Genomic DNA, 16,400 nt, shown 5'->3' on the forward strand with positions numbered 1-16,400 from the left:
CTCAAAAACCTTTTTTAGGGTTGTTTCATCCACTTTCTATACAAAAATCAAATAATCTATAAAGCCTCTATATAATGTTATATGATGTTTGAAGGGATTCTCATCTAAAAAACATGTGGGTCAGTTCCCACCAACCCATATAAAAGTTCACCTAGGAGGGGGCAAGTTTTGACCCCATTGCTGCCCAACATTTCTGGAGATAGAGTTTTCCATCATAACTAAATAGTTACTTTTTTTCTTTCTTTCTTTCTTTCTTTCTTTCTTTCTTTCTTTCAGAAGTAACAAGTTGGAAGAACCGTCAGAAACCAGTGCAAAAATCTTAAGAAGATGAAACTATGTTATTTATATGTGAACACTACTCAGCTTATTATTTTTGTTAAAGGTAACAGATTATAGAAATTAATTTAATTTAAAGGGATAGTAAAGTCAAATTTAAACTTTCATGATTCAGATAGCAATGCAATTTGAAACAACTTTCTAATTTACTTTTATCATCAAATTTGCTTTGTTCTCTTGTTATTCTTAGTTTAAAGCTAAACCTAGGTAGGCTCATATGCTAATTTCTAAGTCCTTGAAGACCGCCTTTCATCTTAATGCATTTGACAGTTTTCACAGCTAGAGGGCATTAGTTCATGTGTTTCATGAAGTTATTTAAGTCAGCACTAATTGCCTGAAATGCAAATCTATCAAAAGATCTGAGATAAGGAGGCAGTAAGCAGAAGCTTAGATACAGGTAATTACAGATGTAAAAAGTATATTTCTATAACAGTGTTGGTTATGCAGAACTGGGGAATGGCAAATAAAGGGATTAGCTATCTTTTTTAAAAAATACATTTTTGGTTTACTATCCCTTTAAACTGAAACATTTTACCTATTAGCATTGTTAAGAAAAATAAATATAGTGATACTCATAAAACCCCAGGCTTTTCTAATTTGGCAGACATAGTTAAAGTGTGATTACTTTTTAATTCTGATAACTTTTGACTGGCTGGAGATCTACTTGTAATATTGAATTCTATCTCAGCCATTTAGTCACTGCAAACCCTGCAATTTAAAGTGAATGTGCTTATTAGTTATTTGAAGTTGAAAAATAATAATTAATTTCTCACAATTTTAGATAGCACTACAACAAAACTGCATCATTGTTTTAAAAAGTGTTTAGGAGAATATATTTAGAAAATGTTATATGTTATTTTTATATGGTTTAGAGTCTGTCTTGTATAACCACTTGAAATAAAGCTTAAAGGGACAGTCAAGTCCAAAAAAACTTTCATGTTTCAAATAGGGCATGTAATTTTAAACAACTTTCCAATTTACTTTTATCACCAATTTTGCTTTGTTCTCTTGGTATTCTTAGTTGAAAGCTAGACCTAGGATGTTCATATGCTAATTGGCCGCCTCTAATCTAAATGCATTTTGATAGTTTTGTCCAATAGAGGGCATTATTTCACATGTTTCATATAGATAACATTGAGCTCATGTACATGAATTTACCATGGAGTCAGCTCTGATTGGTTAAAATGTAAGTCTGTCAAAAGAACTGAAATAAGGGGGCAGTCTGCTGAGGCTTAGATACAAGGTAATTACAAAGGTAAAACGTGTATAATTATAACTGTGTTGATTATGCAAAACTGGGGAATTGGTAATTAAGGGATTATCTATCTTTTAAAACAACAAAAATTCTGGTGTTGACTGTCCCTTTAATTATAAACATAACTATAATAGATAACAATGAATAATACATTTGCAGGTATCAGATGTAAATTAAACATTTGAGTTTATCCTTTATTAGAGTTCAAATTAAAATGTCATAGACTGCCAAAGTCTTCATATTCAGGCTGCATAATGGATTCAGTGCAAAGAAAATCTGTGGAGACATCAAACCAAGAATATTACTAACACACTTTGAGGGATTCAATTTCCTCTAAAGTTGGCAAAGTTCTATCTATAAACAACACAGTCCCCCAACCTACACAGGGTCCTCCTGTTGGTCTCACATAGTCAGTATGTTTTTCAATTCAAGTCATTTATTCAACCTGTTGATTTATGATTATTCTGTTCTAATAAGATTTTTGCCTTCACTATAAAACAAATATTTTTTTTCCAGATTACGATTGGCAATCTAACAGTTACGTGCAAGCAAAATTGGTCTATTGCATCTGTTTCCAAGCGTCAGGTGTAGTGCTCGTATTACAAGTTGAAAGTAAACGCATACGTTTGAGCGCAATTTAAGTTAACACTCGTCGGGATAGCGATTCCTCAGAGCTCTGGTTAAAAAGTGTCACAAAACACATCAAAAATACATTACAGAGTACAGTTACACTAATAATAATACCATCTAATAAAAATTATTAAAAAAAAATATTGAACATAAAAGTTATAAGGGCTCAAAAATATGAGATCTCAGGTGTTAGAAAAAAAAAGGCAGTCAAAAGGCTTTAACATTGCGATACATACATATCCAGTTAAGTAAATGAAAACATGTAAAAGCATATTTATGCAATATTCATATTTAATAAAGTGTTATACTGTGTATTTACTGTAAATATTTCACATTCCAATGTTCTGCATATAGCAGAACATGTTCTATGTATTTATAAATAGATATTATTATTTTAGAAAAAAAGAGGAAATGTGAGTAAGGCGCAAAGAAAGGGACCCCGTAGGTGGAGATAAAAATAATAATAATATAGTAACCGTGCCGCCACAGACTACCTATCAGAGTTGGTGGGTCCCCAAGACCTCCAGCTTCGATAAGAAGAAAATATAAAAAACAAGAGAAATTGGTAATCAAGACAGGGCGCACTATTTAAAAAGACGTACGTTTCGGCCTATTGTGGGCCTCGTCAGTGAGGTGCAGTCATAGATTACCAATTTCTCTTGTTTTTTTTAGATATTATATATATATATATATATATATATGTATATATCTGTACCTATAAATAATCATCTATATGTATAGATATATATTTTACCAAAATAGCATCAGATATATGTAGAGATATGTATTTATGAATACATAGAACATATTCTGCTATGTAAAGAACATTGGAATGTGAAATATTCATATTGGGTTAGAGCACTTGAGAATATGTGATCAGGTTTGCTCGCGTGTGAGTTTTTTTACTCCATTGACTTCTATGGAGGAATAAGTTAACACACGTGCGATATTTGAAGTTCAGCTTTTTGTGCGCATTGAGTTAGCACTCAAGCAAATAGTTTTTACTTTTAACTTGTAATGCAAGCTCTACACAACGCTCACAAAATGTTTACTTCTATCAGAGTTAGCGCAAGTGAGAGCGTTAAATACTCCACTTGTAAAACCTATTGGTTACAACAAGAGGACCCTTTTTCTGGGGCTGGTATGAGGCTCTTGTACACTATCTCTTTTAATTGTCCAGTGCATCAGTCATTTTGTATTTTAATAAGTTACCACTAAGTATTACTTAGAGGGCCCAAAATATGCATTGTATCAGATCCCTGCATCCATTCTGTCGCTAGTGTCTTGAGTGGGATTTATTTAAGTGAATTGTAACCTAGCAGCATGGTGTTTTACTTTGCGAGCTGTCTAGAATCTTGATATGATCGTTATTATTTTTACATTTCAAAATTACATCACAAAAATAAATAGACAGTCCATCCTAAAATAGGTTAAATGTATGTTTTGATGGGAAATCTCTTTGGATGTTATCTTTGTTGTGAAGGTTTTATAAAAATAAAAACACCATTCAATTTTAGATTCAATAAAAGGATTGAGAAACACTGATATATGTTTTTGGTATTTAAATTTAGAAATTAAATTTATAGATGCAGATCTTGAATTTTAAATTATAGATGTATTCAATATTCACACTTATTTCTCTACCAATCAACATTAATTAAATAACAGCAAGTCATTGATAATAAACAACATTGGGGTTGGTAAAAAAAAATGTATGAAATCCATATTACAAGTGGCGTGCTGTTAAAATTACCGCAAATTCTTTGTGCAAAATCACATTTATTTATACTCCTCATATTTTCTATGGGTAGCGTTGAGTGGTAATCTGTGCTTCTATTACAAGTTGAAAGTAAATGTGATCGCATTTACTGCTCATACTTTGTATGCGACCTGAAAGGTTGTGTAAAAAGTTTGTACGGAGGAAACAGTCGCGTTAAATTACAATTTGAACCCCTAAACTGCCACCCCCCACATCACAAACAACCACGTTACACTATTAACCTTTAAACTGCTACACCCCCCACTGCAAAGTAATCTTCTACACTATTAACCCCTAAGCCACCACACCCCCACCGCAATATAAGCTACTACACTATAAACCTCTAAACCATTATTCCCCCACATCGCAAAGTCCCCACTACATTATTAACCCCCTAAATCATCAGCCCCCAATGCAAATTAACGCACTTACATTTAAACCCTCTAACCTATCACCCCCTAAGTTAACCAAAAATAGACTAATTTTACCTTTACCAAAAAAACTAACTACCAAAGCTTACATAAAAAACTAAACTAAAATAACAAAAAGTGATATATACTAGGTAAAAGGGGGCACTCTATTGTTATGTATGTAAAGACAATATTATCTCCACTTAAAGGGATACTGAACCCAATTTTTTTCTTTCGTGATTCAGATAGAGCATGCAATTTTAAGCAACTTTCTAATTTACTCCTGTTATCAATTTTTCTTCGTTCTCTAAGCTTTTTTGGGGGTTTCAGGACTCTGGACAGCACTTTTTTATTGGTGGATAAATGTATCCACCAATCAGCAAGGACAACCTAGATTGTTCACCAAAAATGGTCTGGCATCTAAACTTACATTCTTGCATTTCAAATAAAGATACCAAGAGAATGAAGACAATATGATAATAGGAGTAAATTAGAAAGTTGCTTAAAGCTCTATCTGAATCACAAAAGAAAAAATTTAGGTTCAGTGTCCCTTTAATACAATGAAACGCCAAAATACATGGAAAATTGCATGCATAAAACAAGTATTAGTATAGCATATTAATCAAACTATGTAATCCAATGGTCATTCATTAATAGATGTAGTCCCAGCAGAGAGTCCCAATTGGGATATTGAATTAGAGATGGTATAGTGAATCCATGTGATCAAGTCATCCAACTCTGTCAATGCGGCACAGGTGAAAGGCTGCTCTCCTCCTCACAGACTTGTCCGGAAGTAGCTACAGAGAAAACAGAAGAATAGAGGGGCACCTCATGTGTGTATCAGTATGTCAGAATAAATCAATCAAATAGGCAATGCAAAATGGGTACTCACATTTGGCACAAGTACACTTATGTACTGGTAGAAGCAGGCTGGACACTAACGGTGTACCAGCTAACCCTCTGAAGGTGAAGATCGACCAGTGCAGGGGGATCCTGCCACACTCGGTGCACAAAGATTTCAAAAGAAGTCAGATACAGTAATTGATATGCTTAAGAAGGTGCTGAACCAGAGCTTGTATAAAACAACTTAGTTTATTAAAAACAAATTAAAAACAGTAACAAGCAATAGTTACATATAATGCAACGCATTTCTCAGCCTTAGCACGGGCTGTTTCATCAGGCATAATACACCTTCCAACTGACAAACTATTTAAGCTAAATCTAGCCAATAGTGAACAAGGACACACCCATAATGGGCGTGTGAAAGTACATACATCCTTAATAGGTTAATTGACAATAAGCAACATTCTTATAATAGGAATAGATACAAAATAATACTGTATAACATTGTATTATATAAACTGCATTATAAAGTGTAATCCCAACAATACAATCATACATGGCAACAATATAATAACATGTAAAACATCAAATACTGCAATATCAGTTATAATCATACAATGTAATCATACATGACAACAATATAATAATATGTATAATATCAGATGCCTAAAATATGTATGTCTATACACATAACTGTTGTACAAGTGTATACATATATCCTCTGATGGACAGACAGACAATATTAGTGAATTCACAGCACTGGAAACATGCACACCACATATCTCAATCTCCATGGGTCCAATAATAATTCTACTTATTTAATAATGGTACATTTAGAGTAAAGGGTTTATAATCATTTCCCTAAAATCTTGTTGTACTCACAGTTACAGATTGCGGTCATGTGTTTAGTTATTTTGTTATTAATTAACCCATGTTGAATAATTGCCATGCACTCTATGGGGCCCATTTATCAAGCTCCGGATGGAGCTTGAGGGCCTGTGTTTCTGGTGAGCCTGCAGGCTCACCAGAAACAGCAGTTATGAAGCAGCGGTCTAAAGACCGCTGCTCCATAACCCTGTCCGCCTGCTTTGAGCACAATCAGATTGATTGACACCTCCCTGCTACAGGGCGGTGTTGCACCAGCAGCTCACAAGAGCTGCTGATGCAATGCTGAATATGGAGAGCGTATTGCTTTCCGAATTCAGCGAGGTCTGGTGGACCTGATCGGCACTGTTGGATCAGGTCCGCCAGACCTTTGATAAATATCCCCCTAGGCATTCATAATATATAGATCATATGTTATACACGGACTGCTGAGTAAACAAACAACCATGAGGATTTCACATTGGCAACATAGAGCCAATCCTAATATATAAAGATATGTATTATACACTGGCTATTTAATAAACAAACATCCACATTGACAACATTGAGCCAATCATAATATCCTGATCTCCTTTGACTTACTCTATTTCACCAATCTAGCATTAGGCGTATGACGCATGACCTCAGCCAGTGAAATAAAAAATCTAAAGCGGGTCATAGTGATGATCTAACTAAGACAAGTGATTGGATCTAAAATGATGACGCTCTTATGTGGGCATGGTGTACTCTTGTAATATTTTTGGTGTTCTTTAATATTGACCAGATTATGTTAGTTTATAGTTACATTAGTGGAATTAACGTACACTTTACATAGTGCACATAATCTGGTCAATATTAAGGAACACCAAAACTATTACGATAGTAGACCACGCCCACATAGGAGCGTCTTCATTTTAGATCCAATCACTAGTGAACATGTCTTAGTTAGATCGTCACTATGACCCGCTTTAGATTTTTCATTTCACTGGCTAGCGTCATGCGTCATACCCCTAATGCTACACTATTGGTGAAATAGAGTAAGTCAAAGGAGATCAGGATATTATGATTGGCTCAATGTTGTCAATGTGGATATTTGTTTATTAAGCAGCTGGTGTATAATACATATCTTTATATATTAGGATTGACTCTATGTTGCCAATGTGAAATCCTCACAGTTGTTTGTTTACTCAGCAGTCCGTGTATAACATATGATCTATATATTATGAACGCCTAGAGTGTATGGCGATTATTCAACATGGGTTAATTAATCACAAAAAAACTAAACACATGAACACAATCTGTAACTGTGAGTACAACAAGATTTTAGGGAAATGATTATAAACCCTTTACTCTAAATGTACCATTATTAAATAAGTATAATTATTATTGGACCCATGGAGATTGAGATATGTGTTGTGCATGTTTCCAGTGCTGTGAATTCACTAATATTGTCTGTCTGTCCATCAGAGGATATATGTATACACTTGTACAACAGTTATGTGTATAGACATAAATATTTTAGGCATCTGATATTATACATATTATTATATTGTTGTCATGTATGATTACATTGTTTGATTATAACTGATATTGCAGTATTTGATGTTATACATGTTATTATATTGTTGCCATGTATGATTGTAATGTTGGGATTACACTTTATAGTACAGTTTATATAATACAATGTTATACAGTATTGTTTTGTATCTATTCCTATTATAAGAATGTTGCTTATTGTCAATTAACCTATTAAGGATGTATGTACTTTCACACGCCCATTATGGGTGTGTCCTTGTTCACTATTGGCTGGATTTAGTTTAAATAGTTTGTCAGTTGGAAGGTGTATTATGCCTGATGAAACAGCCCGTGCTAAGGCTGAGAAATGCGTTGCATTATATGTAACCATTGCTTGTTACTGTTTTTAATTTGTTTTTAATAAACTAACTTGTTTTATACAAGCTCTGGTTCAGCACCTTCTTAAGCAGTTCAATTACTGTATCTGAATTCTTTTGAAATCTTTGTGCAACGAGTGTGCAGGATCCCCCTGCACTGGTCTATCTTCACCTTCAGAGGGTTAGCTGGTACACCATAAGTTACCAGTCTGCTTCTACCAGTACATAAGTGTACTTGTGCCAAATGTGAGTACCCATTTGGCATTGCCTATTTGATTGATTTATTCTCACATACTGATACACACATGAGTTGTCCCTCTATTCTCCTGTTTTCTCTGTAAAATTACAAAAAACTATTACTGTTAAAAAAAAAGAAAAATAATAACCTTACATTACAAAAAATAGAAAACCTACCATTACAAAAATAACAAACAAATTACCAAAAATAAAGAGTTATGCCTATTCTAACCCCCCAAAACACCCCAAAGTGAAAAAAATATATTTCTTCTTACACTAAACTAGGGGGCCTTTTGTAGGCATTGCCCTAAAGTGAAGCAGCTCTTTTTATGAAGAACCCCCCCCAAAAAAAAACATACAGCTTCTAACAATAACCCCCACCACCCCAAAAAATCTAAAAACTACTTTAAAAAGTGCCCTGAACAGGGCATGTGGCTGGGCATTGCCCTTAAAAGCACATTTAGTTCTTTTGCTGCCCAGAGAAAAAAAAAGTCCCTCATCTAAAAAAAACAACCTAACACTAAACTCGAATATGATGGTGGCACTCCATCTTCATCTTGGCAGTGGTCTTTCCTTATCCCGGCGGCAGTCCATCTTCTTATCTTCATCCTGGAGGTGGCAGTCTTCATCCATCATCAGATCATCAACACGGAGGTCCTGTTCATGAGGTCACCAGCCTCACACTGACTTTTGAATGCAAGGTACTTCTTTTATATTGGGGTACCCTTGCATTTCTATTGGCTGATTTTCATGTTCAAATTGAAATCAGTCGATAGAATTAAATCTTTTTATTGTTATTTTGGGTTTTTGCACACGTCGGGTTAGCGCTGGAGTGATAACCTTTTACTTTTAAATCAAATTACCAGTGCAACCTGACACATGCAAACAGTTTACTGCTAGCCCAGGTAGCACTCTAACGAAAGGGCTAATTAGCGCTCCACTTGTAATCTATCCCGCATTTTGCTAGCAGAATAACAGTGGCTAACATTGTTTACTTTGGTAAGTCTTTATTGGCTGCTCCAAACAAAGAATATCGTAGATAGAATTTGGTCATTGATAAACAATTGAAGTAAACCAGCCAATGTATTCAGAAAATGCTTAGCTGATATATTAACCCCTTAAGGACGCATGTCGTACAGGGTACATCGCACACAAACTGGTCTTTAAAGACCAGCGACGTACCCTGTACGACTTTAGGGGTTTAAAACGGCTGGAAGCAATCCTGATCACTTCCAGCCACTTTCCGGTTATTGCAGTGATGCCTCGATATCGATATAACACCCCTTGGCCATCTGATGCAGAGAGAGCCACTCTCGATGGCCGGTATCGTTGGTGGGTGGGAGCTGCAGTGGGAGGCAGGTGGGTGGCCATCGATGTGAGCTATGATGTGGAGGGAGGTGGGATCGTGGGCGGGATAGCCGGGCGTGCGCACAGAGGCACGCGCGTGCACGGGGGGGGGTAGGGGCGAGCGTGTGCACGGGGTGGAAGTGGGTGGGAATGGCTACACTACAGAAAATGTTTTTTAATAAAAGTGGGGTAAAATTTATTTTTAAAAAAGCATCTAAGGGATCTGGGAGGGGGTGGGGTTGGTCTTGGGGGGGGGGGGAGCTACACTACAGAAAAAATGAATAAAATTAAAAAAAAATTTTTTTTTAGTAAACTGGGTACTGGCAGACAGCTGCCAGTACCCAAAATGGCTACCAATAAGGTAGAGGGGGAGGGTTGAGAGCTGTTTGGGGGGGATTGACAAGTTGTTTGCAAATAATTTCAGTGAGAAACCTAAAGTTTGTGGAAAAAATGTGTGAAAAAGTGAACAATTTTTTTTATTTGATCTCATTTGGCGGTGAAATGGTGGCATGAAATATACCAAAATGGGCCTAGAACAATACTTTGGTATGTCTTCTAAAAAAAAAATATACATGTCAAGGGATATTCAGGGATTCCTGAAAGATATCAGTGTCCCAATGTAACTAGCGCTAATTTTGAAAAAAAGTGGTTTGGAAATAGCAAAGTGCTACTTGTACTTATTGCCCTATAACTTGCCAAAAAAGCAAAGAACATGTAAACATTGGGTATTTCTAAACTCAGGACAAAATTTAGAAACTATTTAGCATGGGTGTTTTTTGGTGGTTGTAGATGTGTAACAGATTTTGGGGGTCAAAGTTAGAAAAAGTGAGGGTTTTTTTCATTTTTTCCTCATATTTTATATATTTTTTATAGTATATTAGAAGATATGATGAAAATAATGGTATCTTTAGAAAGTCCATTTTAAGGCAAAAAAAACGGTATTTAATATGTGTGGGTAAAGTAAATGAGTGAGAGGAAAATTACAGCTAAACACAAACACCACAGAAATGTTAAAATAGCCCTGTTCCTTAGGGGAAAGAAATTGAAAAATGGCCTTGTCCTTAAGGGGTTAATGTATTGTTAGGCAAAAGTAATGCTTTGTTATTACAACACTTTTTATGTCCCATTAATGTAATTTACCCATTTGTCTTTAATACACAGTTAAGCCAATTTTTCTTTCTCATTTATATGTACTTTAACATTTCAATTAATACTGTAGAAAATTATTTTAGCTGTATTTATTCTTTTGTTTAAGTTGCAGATGCTGTAGTTTTGCTTCGTATAATAATTTAGCATTTGTTTTCCAGTGTGTTTTCAAGTCTCGACCTGCCAAAATTGGTCTTTTACTTTCCCAAGGTCCATTCAAGCCTTTAAGGATGCATGTGTGGAAATTCCATGCACATTCACTCGACCTCAATTATATGACAAGCCATTCAATATAATTTGGTACTTGTACCATCCTGTTGATTATCTACAAATTTACAACAGCGGAAATCCATCAAGAGTGTTATCAAAATACAAAGGAAGAACCTCTCTTGTGGGAAATACAACAATAAGCTGTACCTTAAGGATTAATAATGTGGAAAATGATAAACTGTATTATCCAGGAATCAGCACAAGGATAAACTCTTGGGATCTCAATGAAAAACAAAGTGTTGAGGTCAAAGTAACAGGTAAAATTATCACTAGATAAAACTGCTATTGATTCGTATGTGTATACTCGCAAAGTATGAATAATTAATGACTGATGGTCAACAGACTAGAATACTATAACAGCTTTTAGGGCTAGATTGCTAGTGGCACATTAACTGTTACACGCAAGCGCAAAGGGGTTTATCGAGGCTCTTTATGTGCATCAGAAAGTAGCGCACTTATTACAGGTTGAAAGTGAACACATTGAGGCCAAATTATCAAGCCGTCAACTATGCTGTATTCGACGGCACCAATACGCTCGCCTAACATCGCCTAACATCGCGGCCGTAGACCTGAATACGATCTCCATATTTATTAAAAAAAGCCGGCAAAAGGCTGCGCACCAAGTACGGGGCGATGAGCTGTGGACTGTTGTTAACTAACAGTCATCGATCTCACTGCTATTCGTTTTTTTCCCAACTTTATTTATACCCTGTCACTAAACACCACCACTATACTAAAATGTTTAACCTCTATCAAGCCGCTCCCGGAGCCCACTGCAACTAAATAAAAGTATTAACCCCTATCCGCCACTCCCAGAGCCCACCGCAACTAAATAAAAGTATTAACCCCTATCCCGCTGCTCCTGGACCCCTCCGCAACTAAATAAAAGTATTAACACCTATCCCGTCACTCCCAGACCCCTCCACAACTAAATAAAAGTATTAACCCCTATCCCGCTGCTCCCGGAGCCCACTGAAACTAAAAAAATGTATTAACCCCTATCCCGCCGCATCCGGAGCTCACCACAATGAAATAAAATTATTAGCCCCTATCCCGCCTCTCCCAGACCCCTCCGCAACTAAATAAATGTATTAACCCCTAAACCCCTGGCCTCCCACATAACTACCACTTACTAAACCTATTAACTCCTAAACCGCCAGCCCCCCACATCGCCATAAACTAATTTAAGCTATTAACCCCTAAACCTAACAACCCGCTAACTTTACATTAAATCACCTCATCCCTATCTTATAATAAATTTAAACTTACCTGTAGAATTAAATTAAACTATATTAAACTATTAATTTACCTACCCTATTATACTAAAATTACATTAAACTATATTAAACTATTAATTAACCTACACTAACTATTATACTAAAATTACATTAAACTACCAATTCAATTAACTATATTAAATATTTAAAAATCTGACCCTACTCAAGTTCTTTAAATCTACAATTACAAATGACTAAATTACAAAAAATAACAACTAAGTTACAAAAAATAAAAAAACACTGTTACAAAAAAACAAAAAAACACAGTATTAAAAATAAAAAACAATTACACCTAATCTAAGAGCCCTAACAAAATTAAAAAGACCACCAAAATAAAAAAACTAGCCTACAATAAACTACCAATGGCCCTTAAAAGGGCCTTTTGCGGGGCATTGCCCCAAAGAAATAAGCTCTGTAAAAAAAATACAAACAACCCCCCAACAGTAAAACTCACCACCCAACCAACCAACCCCCCAAATAAAAACCTATCTAAAAAAACTAAGCTCCCCATCGCCCTGAAAAGAGCATTTGTATGGGCATTGCCCTTAAAAGGGCATTTAGCTCTTTTACATTACCCAAAGTCCCTAACCTAAAATTAAAACCCACCCAATAAACCCTTAAAAAAACCTAACACTAACTATCGACGATCCACTTACAGTTGTCGAAGACCGGGCATCCATCCTCATCCAAGCGGCAGAAGTCATCATCGAAGCCAGCAGAAGTCTTCATCCAATCGGGCAGAAGTCTTCATTGTCTTCCGACGTCTGTTGAAGAATGAAGTTTCCCTTTAAATGATGTCATCCAAGATGGCGTCCCTTACATTCTGAATGGCTGATAGAATTCTATCAGCCAATAGGAATTAACGGGGGAAAATCCTATTGGCTGTTGCAATCAGCCAATAGGATTGAGCTTTCATTGATCAGCCAATATGATGAGAGCTCAATCCTATTGGCTGATTGCAACAGCCAATAGGATTTTTTCCCCTTAATTCCTATTGGCTGATAGAATTCTATCAGCCAATCAGAATGTTAGGGATGCCATTTTGGATGACGTCAGTTAAAGGGAAACTTCATTCTTCAACAGACGTCAGAAGAAGAGGATGCTCCGCGCCGGATGTCTTGAAGATGGAGCCGCGCCAGATGAATGAAGATAGAAGATGCCGTCTGGATGAAGACTTCTGCCCGCTTGGATGAAGACTTCTGCCAGCTTCGATGAGGACTTCTGCTGCTTGGATGAGAATGGATGTCCAGTCTTCGAAAACTGTAAGTGGATCGTCGTCGGTGGTTAGTGTTTTTTTAAGGGTTTATTGGGTGGGTTTAATTTTTAGGTTAGGGACTTTGGGCAATGTAAAAGAGCTAAATGCCCTTTTAAGGGCAATGCCCATACAAATGCCCTTTTCAGGGCAATGGGGAGCTTAGGTTTTTTTAGCTAGGTTTTTATTTGGGGGGGTTGGTTGTGTCGGTGGTGGGTTTTACTGTTGGGTGGTGTTTGTATTTTTTTTTACAGGTAAAAGAGCTGATTTCTTTGGGGCAATACCTTGCAAAAGGCCCTTTTAAGGGCCATTGGTAGTTTATTGTAGGCTAGGGTTTTTTTTTATTTTGTGGGGTCTTTTTTATTTTGATAGTGCAGCAATGTCTGTAATGACGTAAGCATCGATCTGTGTCGGGTTGAGACTGGTGGATCGTATGTTACGTCACAAATTTCAACTTTTGCCAGTCTGCAGGCTTTGATAACTAGGTTGAATCAGGCTTGCCACAATTACGCTGTGGAATTCCAGCGTATTTGCGGTTGACGGCTTGATAAATATCCCTCATTGGCTTAAGCTCAATTGAATTTATTGCACATCAGGATAGCGCAACTTCAAAGCTCTGGTTAACTGTAAACTCTCACCAATTTTGCTTTGTTCTTTTGGTATTCTTAGTTGAAAGCTAAACCTAGGAGGTTCAAATGCTAATTTCTTAGACCTTGAATTTACAATTTGCATGCTAATTTTAGAGTGGTCAAATTATATTGATCGCACACCTTGTGTTATCAATATTGCTCCACTGAGTCAGCAATGGTAGAGCAATTGATTAGAACATAGTTTATAAAAAATAAAATAAATACTTAAAGCCTTCTAAAATATATAAAAAAAAAGTTCTATCTGGAAAATTCTATTAAATTATTTAAGTATAGTGAGTTACTTCCTAACACTGTAGGATTTAGCATTTCAGAATTATGTGACTGATTATTTTAGTCAGATTGTAGTTTAAGTTGATGATCCAGTTACTTTCAGTCCCAAATGAGCATACTTTAATGAGCTGTTATATAGTTGCTTTCTGTTAAAGTGTAGTTTAAGTTAAAGGGACGTGAAAACCAGAAATGTTATTTTGTTAATTAGGTAAACAATATAAGTTTAAACAACTTTACAAATAACTTATATTATCTACTTTGTTTCATTTTCTTGGTATAATTTGTTGTAAAGGATACCAAGATAAGCCCAGAAGCTGGGAGTTAGCAGCTGGTTGGTGGCTGCACAAATATACCTCTTATAATTGGTTTACCAATGTGTTCAGCTATCTCCCAGTAGTGCATTGCTGCTCTTTCTATAAAGGATACCAAAATAATGAAGCAAAATTGATAAAAGAAGTAAAATAGATGGTAGTTTAAAATTGTATGCTCTATCTAAGTAATGGAAAAAAATTGTTTGGGTTTCATGTCCCTTTAAAGAGCGTTATATATGGTTGGTTTTTGTTAAAATACTAGCTTAAATTGAAGAGCTGTAGATCTGGTTGCCTACTGTTAAAATGAAGCTTAAGTTGAGGAGCAGTATATCAGTTGAGGAGCAGTACATCAGTTGAGGAGCAGTACATCAGTTGAGGAGCAGTAAATAATTTGAGGAGCAGTACATCAGTTGAGGAGAAGTACATCAGTGGAGGAGCAGTACATCAGTTGAGGAAAAGTACATCAGTGGAGGAGCAGTACATCAGTTGAGGAGAAGTAAATCCTTTGAGGAACAGTACATCAGTTACAGAGAAGTACTTCAGTGGAGGAACAGTTCATCAGTTTAGGAGAAGTACATTAGTGGAGGAACAGTACATCAGTTACAGAGAAGTACTTCAGTGGAGGAACAGTTCATCAGTTTAGGAGAAGTACATCAGTGGAGGAACAGTACATCAGTTGAGGAGCAGTACATCAGTGGAGGAACAGTACATCAGTTGAGAAGCAGTGCATCAGGTTTTTAAAATGTTGCTTAAACTGAGGAGCATTATATGTGGTTGACTTCCATTAAATGCAGCTCAAGTTGAAGAGCTGTAGATCTTGTTGCCTTTCAGTTAAAGTGTCACCTAAGTTGAAGAGCTGTAAATTCAGTTGCATTGCCATTTCTAATTCAGCACCTGGGTAACACTTGCTTATTGGGTAACCAAAAATAGGCCACCTCCTAAGCTTACATTCTTGCTTTTTAAAATAAAGTACCAAGAGAACAAAGAAAAATTTATAAAAGGAGTAAATTAGAAAGTTGCTTAAAATTGCTTGCTCTATCTATCTGAACCATAAGTTTAATTTTGACTATCCCTTTAAACTCAATTGCACTCAAGCGAACGTGTTTACTTTCAACTCGTAATACGTGTGATGGAAATAGCACGTGTATTACGAGTTGAAAGTTAACGTGTGCAGTGGTGTGTGACCACTTGTAATCAAGTCCTATGTTGGGAAGTTATGGATCTGGGAAGTCAAAATTAATATTTATTTTATATTTACTTTTTTTATATTTAACTGAACTGATTATTTAGAAAATGTTGGTGTTTTTTCTTTCAGAATTGATAGATAAGCCCTTACTAACAGTGCCCAGTATTCTGACTGAAGAAGTTCCAGTGACCATAGTATGCTCCGTACAACATACGTGTGCCTCCTCTCCTCCATCTTTTATCTGGAACAAAAATGGATCCATTGATGAGCACCATGAAGATCTTAAAGATGGGAATTGGAGAGCTGTTTCACAAATCTTATATAATCCTATCTTGCAAGATAACAAAACACAACTGCTATGCACAGTGACATTTCAAAATGGAAAGCAAAGTCATGAAGGATGCACTTTAAATATTCTGAGTAAGTAATTTCAGTATTCGTATTCATGCTAAAAATTTACAAAAT

The 16,400-nt window shown here is 35.9% G+C and overlaps 1 protein-coding gene across 1 annotated transcript in view; it reads left to right on the top strand.

The window, feature by feature from the left end:
- Nucleotides 1-281: 281 nt before the first annotated feature.
- LOC128638163 (sialoadhesin) overlaps nucleotides 282-16,400 on the top strand; it is a 140,269-nt gene continuing 124,150 nt past the window's right edge. Inside the window, exons 1-3 of the mRNA XM_053690027.1 lie at nucleotides 282-382; nucleotides 10,881-11,246; nucleotides 16,065-16,355. Of these exons, the coding sequence (XP_053546002.1) occupies nucleotides 328-382; nucleotides 10,881-11,246; nucleotides 16,065-16,355 (712 nt within the window). The 5' untranslated portion in view covers nucleotides 282-327. The remainder of the gene's footprint in view (nucleotides 383-10,880; nucleotides 11,247-16,064; nucleotides 16,356-16,400) is intronic.

This window comes from Bombina bombina, chromosome 8, assembly GCF_027579735.1.
Source record: "Bombina bombina isolate aBomBom1 chromosome 8, aBomBom1.pri, whole genome shotgun sequence".
Lineage (NCBI taxonomy): Eukaryota > Metazoa > Chordata > Amphibia > Anura > Bombinatoridae > Bombina > Bombina bombina.